The following is a 10,086-nucleotide window of genomic DNA, read 5'->3' on the forward strand; positions in this document are numbered from 1 at the left end:
ACCATCCAGTTAGAACTGTCTCATAGTTGACGCTCCAGTCACTTTTCAGAGAAAGTAAATTGCACAGAAGTGTTTGATCCTCCTTCTGCCTTGAAGAAGCTGGAGTATAAGAATCATGTGCCTTTGGGTTGGCAGCCCAACTCCTTACTATTAAACCCTTAGAGTCCCTTTTCTCATCACAAATAAATTTCTCTGAAACAAATACTGGGCTAGGAAAACTTCTTCATTTCTGTGGGTGAAATTCTGCCCCCTAACATAGGTATCCTTAGTGACCTGGTTCAAGGAAATCCATTCTTTCAAGTAGTATTAGAAATGACCAAAGGGACTCCAAGTAGTTTCTCATATTCCAAATAGATTGAAACAATATTACAAAAGCTCTAAAAATTGAATTGTCATTGGTATAGCAACCCACAAACGTAGTCCTTGATTCACATGCTAAATCTGTATAGTTAGTTATTGCCTGTCAAACTAAGATTTAATTCTTTAGGTCAAATAGAGTATCATTTATCATATCAAGCAAGGGTAAATCACAACTTGAATAAGAAAAGCCAATCACCTGATCAATACTTTGTTGTTGTTGTTGTTGTGTACTATGAAGTCCACTATGACCGTAATAACATGATAAACAACAGATCTGAGCGGGTTCTATCTTCTGCCATCTTTACAATCTCCTACATGCTCAATTTCAAGTCATTGTGCATATCCATCTCTTTTAGGGTCTCCCTTGCTTTCTCTGATCCTCCACCTTGCCCAGCATTACATCTTTCTCCAAAGACTGGTCCCTCTTGACAAAACACTCAAACTATGTGAGATGAAGGTTTACTATTCTTGTCTCTAGAAGTACCTTGATTACACTTCCTGCAGGACAGATTTGTTTGTTCTTTGACATCCATGGGATATTTGGTGTTATTTGCAAGCACCACAATTAAAATACATCAATCCCTCTTTGGTTTTCTTTGTTCAATGAGCAATCAATCTACTGAATGATAGCTTCCTAAACCATAAGAAATTCATTTCTATTTGTTAAAATCACCCTTTGTGGCATTTATACTTCTATCAATCCATTAACTATCCATCTTTTTCTTTCTCCCTTTCTCTCTCTCATTATCATCCACTCAGAAGGGACTCATAACTGACCCTCCCAGCAGGTTTACAAAGGCTGTAAATTGCATGAGAGGAGAGGAGATTTCCCATCTTTCTCTCTTGGAGCAGCTGGTGGATTTGAATTGTCTGTCTTTGGTTTGGATTGTTTGTCTTTGTATATGCTATGCTATAACAGAATTAGGAAACTAAAATAGGAGTTTAGACAAATTACAAAAAAGGATTTGTTAGTTTGGGTTTTTCAGTTTTTCTCATTTATTCACTACAAATTATATCTTCCTGTAATGTCTGGATTGCTGAAAATAATAAATAAAAACCTATTAAAAGGCATCCTATACTGTGTTGACATTTTTTTAGTATTATTTTTAGTGCTACTGAAAAAGTAGTGTATCTTTCAGCTCTAATTTTTCATGTATATTATCTATTTACTACACAAATCTTTCAACATTTGAAATAAAATTAAAGTTCTTCTGTGTTATTCCCATCATCTGGACCATCACTAGGGCCAACTTCTTGACGACTCATCTCTTTATAATCAGTTATTACGGTTGGCATGTTTCTTTTCAAATTTATTTCTATACTTCATAATTTACTGACTAGAAGAGATCCGTATTTATTCACATTCAAAAAAAAAAGTGACCTGACAGAAGGTTGAAATTATTGAATATCACTAATAACACAGGCAAGCAAAATCCTGCTGAAGATTATCCAAAAGCTACTAGAACTATCCACAGAGAACTATTAGAAATACAAGCTGGGTTTAGAAGAGGCCATGACACTAGAGACATTATAGCCAATGTTAGATGGATCTTGGCTGAAAGCAAAGAGTACCAGAGGAATATCTATCTGTGTTTCATTGACTATGGAAAGGTATTTGACTGTGTGAATCACAACAAATTGTGGCTAACCTTGAGGAGAATGCGAATCCCAGAGCACTTGATTGTGCTTAAGTGAAACGTATACACAGACCAGAAAACAGTCCTTGGAACACCGCAAGGAAACACTGCATGAATCAAAATCAGGAAAGGAGTGTGTCAGGAATGTGTCCTGTCTCCATACATTTTCAATGTATGTGTGGAACAGATTATTTGGGAGGCTGGGCTTTATGATGAGGAATGTGGCATCAGATGTGGAGGAAGACTCATCAACAACCTACAATGTACAGATGATACAACCTTGCTTGCTAAAATTGAGGTGGACCTGAAGCACTTGTTGCAACAGGTCAAGGACTGTAGTCTTCAATACGAATTGAAACTTGACATCAAAAAAACAAAGATTTTCACCACTAGGCCATTTGGCCATACCATGGTAGATGGAGAAGAGACTGTTAACAATTTCTACTTACTTGACTCCACAATCCATATTCTTGGCATCAGCATTCAGAAAATCAAAATACAAATTGCACTGGGAAAATCTGCTGTCAAGGTCCTCTCTCAAGTACTGAGAAGCAGCGATGTCATTCTAGAGACAGATGCACCTAATCCAGGCCATGGTCTTTGCAATTACTTGCTATGTATCAGAGAGCTGAACAATGACTAAGGATGACAGAAGAATAATCAATGCCTTTGAGCTGTGGTTCTGGAGAAGAGTCTTGAACAGACCATGGACCTTCAAGAGAACAGAGACATCTGTCTTAGAGAGGGTGAAACTAAGTTTCTCCTTGGAAGCTAGAATTTTTAAGTTTCATCTCATGTACTTTGGACATGTGACCAGGAGGGACCAATCCTTGGAGAAGGACATCATGCTTGGAAGGGAGAAGGGAAAGTTCAGGAAAAGAAGACCCTGGATGAGATGGATTGACAGAAACTGAAGTTACGGGGATAGGTGTGTCAGAGTCAGACTGGCTCAGAATAGGGTAGGCTTCAGAGCTGTTGTACATAGGGTTGCCATGAGTCACAAGTGATTCAATGGCATTTAACAACAAGAACAACAACTTTAAAATTTAGCAATGAATGTCAAATATTGGTGTAGATGAGTAGAAACTTAAGTAAACAGAGAGTATTCCCAGAAATAAATATGTAATTAAGAAGATGTAATTATAGAACAAACAGAACTTTAGCTAGGGCAGTGAATTAAGCGTATGAGTTGCTGAGTTCTCTGTAGTTGCCTTTGTTGGCGTGTACAGTAGAATAGGAACTAACCCATAACTGGCCCTACCTTGGTTTTTCAGAGGCAGTTAATTGCACAGGAGGAGTTGTCCATCCTTCTCCCGTGAAGCAGCAGTGGCCTCGAACTGTATGCCTTCAGAATTGCACTGTAGCTTCCTGTCATTATGCCATCAGAGCTCCCTTAGTTTACTTTATAGAATTATAAATTTCAAATTACTCTGTTGATGAGCTTCTGTTTTCTTTGAATTGGTGTCGGAATAGGTTTATCCTTGGTGTGCCTTCCCACCAATCTCCCTCAGTCTTAAAAATGTTCAGAATGCCTGGTGACTGAGGGAATCTCTCCACACTTTCAATCCTCCCATGAAGTCAATTACTGTTACTTGATTTGTTATTTGTAAGGACTGACATGGAGAAAAGGAAGAAAATCTAAAGATTCTTGGTCTAGTCTTGGACTCCACAAGCCTTTTGTGGGGCTTTGTGTTCCTAACCCTTTTTTCCCATGGCCGCTAAGCTCTGCTGGATATTTGTGAGTTATCTTAGATATGCATTTCATATCTGTGACCCAGCAAGAATAAACCCCTGCTCCATGTCTGTAGAAGATAACTCAACAAATCCCCTATGTGTCTCCCAGGGTACGACCTTCTACTTCCACATCTAGAATCAAAGTAGAAATCATATGGTCATTTTTTAAATGGGCTTTGTTTTGTATTTTTCATGGCACTACTTCAGTAATTTCAGAAATTTAATGGCACTCTGAAATAGGTAAATTGTAAGAAAAAGTTTACTATCTATTCCTTGTTTAAGTCCTTTCAAATATGATTAATTGAGTTATCTGTGTCTCTAAGTTCAAAGGAGAAAGTTGTGTAGACAAATGACAATTTTTTAAAGAGCTGAGTGACTTCACATGTTGTAGTAGAAATTTCAAAGTTTTCTGAGAGATTGTTGTTGTTGTTGTTGTTGTTGTTGTTGTATACCATTGAGTCAGAACTAAACCATAGCTGACCCTCCACTAGGTTTCAGAAGGAGATTGCCCATCCTTCTTCTGCAGTCTGAAAGATTAGCACATTTATTTTCATTTGGTTAAATGAAAAGTAAAAATCTGATTGCTTTAATAAAAAGTTTAGGCTTTGTCACTTTAACTTTTGTCCTTCCTTTCACTGTACTATAACCATCCTTACTGGTTTTGCAAAAAATCATAGATCTTTCTCACAAAAGTTTGCACTCATTCTTAATATAAATTTTAAAAGTAGATAGTATTCTTTTTGTGGACCTAAGTAAAATTAAATAATTGACAGCTTCAATCTTATCTCCAGCTATCATGTTATTGTCTATTGGTTCAGTTGTAAGGATTTTTTTTTTTTTAGAGTTACAACTCCATCTTTATTTAAGCCTTATGTGCCTCCTTAGCGTTTTCCACCAACTCGGGGAGCTGAAACTTTCACAGGCTTCGCAATTTTTTGTTTAGGCGCTGCTTTTGTGGGAGCCTTAGTAGCAGCCATTGCAGTCTTTTTAGATGCTTGTTTAGCCTTTTTTGCTTCCTTGGCAGCCCTGATAGCCTGTTCTCGTTGAGCCTTTCTAACTTCAGGTTTTTGATTCCTCTTGGCCATTATATCAGCAAGAGATGCACCAGTGATGGCCCTTTGGAATTTGACTGCTCGGCGGGTTCTTTTCTTTTGAATTTCTTCCGACTGGCCCTTTTTGTGCTTCCTTCTGTAAAGGACAGTCCAACTGATCTGCCGTGGATTCCTTTTGGAAAGGAAAGCCGACTCGCATTTTGCATTAAGAAACTGGAACACCTTTCCGTCGATCCTGGCGTAGCGCCTCCCGTGCCCGGGGTAGATCTTGTACCCACTGAAACTGCACAGCTCAACCTTCATGGCTGCAGCTTCAGCGACACTGGGAAAATGGCGAAAAGAGAGTTGTAAGGATTTTTGACATGTGTAAAATTATGCTACAATTTAATGTAATTTCTCTCATTTTCATATATGTCAATGACAATATGTTTGAGAGACACAAAAATGTTTTTCCAATAATCCACATCTTCCTGCATAATGGTTTTTACGAATGCATCTGTTGCATTCTATCAGAGCTGCCTGGATCCCTGCACCAAGGATCTATTGAGTCCACAATTATTTAAACTCCTTTCCCTTTTTGCCTTAATTCCCTTGTCTTCTCCTAAGAGTTCTGATAGAGTTAACATATCCCATTAATCATTAATACCTTCAACTTTTTACCTTTCCCCTTTCTATGTACTTCTATACTTATCCATGCACACATCATAATTTTGAATATAATACATCCTACTGAAATATTTATTATCAGAGTTGAGACATCTCAATCCATAATCCTAACCTACATTGTGTTCTTCTCCAAATTAAAGATTAATGATGGTTCTTAGTTTTAGTCACAGTTGCCTGACAATTTATTTTTAGTTTTTCTACCTGTGTTCCAGAGATCAAAAGATTTAATGAGCATTTTCTATTCATCATGTAAGGATTGGGATTAAAACCATGCAATTTAAACCATGCACAAGGAATAACTACACAAGGTCATGAGGTAAAATACGTTTAACACTTTAAGCTTAGATGTAATTATAGAACAAACAGTATGAAAAATTTTCATTCCTTCCCAGATTTACCTTTAAACCTTAAGTAAACAAGCTGCTTCTCTGGGGAACATAAAAACCATTAGCAAAATGTATTACATGTGTGCTTTTTAAATTTAGCTTACTTTATTTTTTAAAAAAATCATTGCTGTCAAGTGACAACTGGCTCATAGTTTACCCTCCATCAGGTTTCTAAGGTTGTAAATCACACAGGCCATTTCCATCCACAGATCTGCTGGTAGATTCAAACTGCCAGAGATGCATGGTTTTGGGTTAGCAGTATAATTCATTCCCTATGAACTAGGCCATAAGAGCGTATACTACTTATGTTTTCTAATTCAAATTAAATATCTTATTAGCTCAGGGACTAAAAGACATGAGGGGAAATCTTGTTAGAAAGTGGAAAAATTTTACCTTTAAATTAAGGTAACATCATCTAATATTCTAATGTCTATGTGGATATGTTTTCTGTATATTGAGTAGAATTATAATGTATTTTGGAGTACCTCCTGGAGGATTGATTATAGGGGAGCTCTGATTACCTAACCGGTAGTGATTTCTATTGTTAACCTAAAGGCAGGTGATTGAATCCAATAGATGCCCTATAGGATAAAGATGAGCAATCTTGGGAGATCTCTGGTGGTCTAGTGGCAAGAAGTTGTATTGCAATCCCAGAGATGCACAGTTTGAACTCACCAGATGCTCTGCTGGAGAAGGAGGGGAAATCTCCTCCTGTACCAGTCAGATCCGATTTGACGGTACATACACACAAAAAAATAAAATAAATTTAAAAAAAATATGAGCAATCTCCTTCTGGGCCATTTTGTTGTTGTTAGGTTCTGTCTTGTTGAGCACAGCTCATAGTGACTCTATGGACAGCAGAACTGAAACCCCTCCTATCTTGTACCATCTCTGACACACTTGAGCCCATTGCTGTGTCACTGTGTCAGTTCATCTCATTGAGGGTGTTTCTCTCTTTCACTGGCCCTCCACTTATCCAAGCATGATGTCCTTTTCCAAGGAATAAATTTTCCTAGCTACATTCCCAAAGTATGTGAGACAAAGCTTTGCTGTCCTTGCCTCCAAGAAACACTCTATGTACCCTCTTTCCAAGATTGTTTGGAGTTTAGCAGCAAATGGCATATTCACTCTTCTGCAACACCACAACTCAAAGGGCTCAATTCTTTTCTTTCATCCACAGTTATTGTCCACCTCTCGGGAGTATGGCAAATGATGGAAAGAAACTAGCCTGAATCAGACACCATTTCAGTCTCCAAACTGATATCATTGCTCCTCAGTAAATTGAAGAGGAACCTGACAGTGGACTTTTCCAACATGTCTTCTGATTCCTCAGCTACTGGCACCAGGTAAGATGAAATTGTTGACAATTTCAGTCTTTTTTCCATCTATCATGATGGTGCTTATCCGTTCAGTTTAAGAGTTTTTATCTTCTTGATGTTGAGATGCAATCCATATTGATGGCTCTAGTCTTTAATCTTCTTCAGCAAGCACATCAAATCCTCCTCACCCTCAGAAAACAAAATTGCTTCATCCAAGTAATGCAGGTTGTTAAGGAATCTTCCTCCAGAACTGATGACATATTCTTCTTCAGCTACTCCTATGATTTGCTCAGCATGCAGACAAAATAGGTATGGAGAGAGGATATAATCCTAACACTTTTCCCAAATTCAGGTCATTCAGTCTTCACTTGCTCTATTTAGAAAATAATTTCTCTCTCTAGGCATAGATTTTGCATGAGTACAAATAAGTGTTCTGGGATTCTCATTCTTCTCAATGTAAGCCATAGTTTATTATGATCCCACAGTCAAACTCCTTCGCATAGCCAAGAAATCACAAATAGATATATTCTTGTGGTATATTCTGCTTTCAACCAGGATCCACCTGACATTAGCAATGATATCCTTGGTGCCAAGACCTCTTGAAATTCTGGCAGTTCTCTGCCAATGTACTATTCTAGTAGATTTCGGATGATCTTCAGCAATATTTTGCTTGTGTGTGATTGTCATGATACTGTTGAATAATTTCTACAATCTGTTGAATCACCTTTCTTGGGAATGGAAACTTTCAAGTGACTCTTCCAATCAGTCAGCCAAGTAGCTGTCCTTCAGATTTCTTAGTATTGATTGGCGAGCACATCCTGAGCTGCATTTGTTAGCTGAAACATATGACCATTAGCTCTTGTTCATATGGCACTTCCTGAAATAGGTTTGGCAGACAATATTTTTAGTATGTCTATTTGTATATGTTGTAAGTATATTGATCTATAATTGAAGTCAACAAGAGACAAAGACTAATGTAAATTTCTTACTCAAAATCAAATGTCTTGAGAGAATGAGTTGCTGGTTAGGATCCTTGTCTCAGGGTGGAATGCTATCTATAATCCACAAAGACAATGTTCTACATCATACTTTGATGAGTAATAGCTGGAATTTAAAAGCTTGCAAGCAGCCACTTAAGATACAACTGTTGGGCTCTTGTTCAAGACAAAGAACGAGGAAAACTAAATATTCGTGGAATACTTCAGGGGAAGGCAGGATCATGAAGGGACCTCTAGAAAGTGCAGGCCAAGAGCAGTTGACCCAGAGTGCACAATGGTTTGCCAAGCTACTCCAGGAATGGGACCTTGCCCCGGTGACATACTCACTAAAATTCAGGCCACTGGCCCATAGAAAAGGTCAGGGACACTGTCCACTGTGGGCATAAGCTGACTTAAGTACAGTGAATGCTATATCCTTCTCTGATGTTATATAAATACAATTGTCATCATTTCATCTATTTTACCGTGCATTGTTGTTGTTATGTGGCGTAGAGTCAACTACGAATAACAGACCTTTGCTTTGCTTTGCCCTATTTTACACCATCCTCATGATCCTCTACTGTTACTGTGTCAAATCGTCTTGTTGAAGGTCTTCCTCTCTTTCTCTGGTTCTCTATCTTTTCTTAGCATGGTATCTTTGTTCAAGGACTGGCCCATCCTGACAACAAGCCCAGAGTATGTGAGATAAAGTTTCATCATCTTTGCCTTTAAAAGGCACCTTAGTTGCACTTCAAACAACACAGACCTGTTTTTTTGAAAGTCAGTGGGATATTCAGAACTCTTCTCTAACACCGCAATCCAAAGACATCAATTCTTCTGTCATCCTTATTTCTTGTCCAACTTCCACATGCATAGGAAAAAAATAAAAGTACTATTGATAAGGCTATGTATTTTTTTTTTCCTTTGTGGTTGGGTACCATTGAATTGGAACCTACTTATAACTGACCTTCCCATAGGATTTCAGAGGCAGTTAATTGCATGGGAAGATACTGTCCATCTTTCTTCTGTGAAAAAACTGGTAGATTCAAACTGTATCCCCTCCTAAGTGAAATTTTCTCAGCCGTTCTCCATGGAAAATACAGGGAATGCTGGCCCACCCAAAGCAGCAAAGGCCTTTGGTTAACACAGAGGTCTGGGGCCTGTGTGGTTCTGAGCCTGAGCAGGGAGTGCTTTGATCTTCTGCAACAAGCGTTTCAAGTCCTCCTTACTTCCAGCAAACAATGTCGTGTCACCTGCATAATTCAGATTGTTAATTATCCTTCCTCCAGAATAACAACAAAAAAATTCTTATGACAGTGTTAAACTAAAAAGCAGAGAGGTAGGTATTATAACATCAAGTTGGAAATGACTCATACACGATCCTCGGTTGAGTTTTCAGAAGTAGTGAATCTCTTGAGAGGAGATAGTGCAATTTTCTTTTTTTAAAAAATTTTTATTCTTTTTTTTGTGTGTACCATCAAATCAGATCTGACTGGTACAGGAGGAGGACATTGCCCCTCCTTCTCCAGCAGATCATCTGGTGGATTCAAACCATGCACCTCTGGTATTGCAATGCAGCTTTTTGCCACTAGGCCACCAGGGGTCCCTTAGTGCAACTTTCTCATGAATTCAACCACATGCCTTTGGGTTGTATTTCAATTCCCAGGACAACTCTTTACCACCAAGCTACAAAAGAGACAACTTAAAAAATTCTCAGAAACTAAGGGAGCTCTGGTGGCCTAGTGGCAAGAAGCTAGTGACACTGCAATCCCAGAGGTATGCGAATCAAATCTACCAGGTGCTGTGCTGGAGAAGGAGGGTCAGTCTCCTCCTGTACCAGTCAGATCTGATTTGACGATACACACAAAAAATAATAAAATTTTAATTATTTTTTTTAATTCTCAGAAACTTTAAAAAATAAAGCTTCTTACTACTCACAAGTCTACTGCATGTCT

General features: G+C 38.2%; 1 protein-coding gene across 1 annotated transcript; it reads right to left on the bottom strand.

Annotated features, from left to right (window-relative positions):
* Positions 1 to 4,612: 4,612 nt before the first annotated feature.
* On the bottom strand, positions 4,613 to 5,086 carry LOC102863828 (60S ribosomal protein L24-like). Its single transcript, XM_006880439.1, has one exon. The coding sequence runs from the start codon at positions 5,084 to 5,086 to the stop codon at positions 4,613 to 4,615; it is 474 nt and encodes a 157-aa protein (XP_006880501.1).
* Positions 5,087 to 10,086: the final 5,000 nt, after the last annotated feature.

Source organism: Elephantulus edwardii, unplaced genomic scaffold (genome assembly GCF_000299155.1).
Source record: "Elephantulus edwardii isolate Elephantulus edwardi_28Jun2011 unplaced genomic scaffold, EleEdw1.0 scaffold00008, whole genome shotgun sequence".
Lineage (NCBI taxonomy): Eukaryota > Metazoa > Chordata > Mammalia > Macroscelidea > Macroscelididae > Elephantulus > Elephantulus edwardii.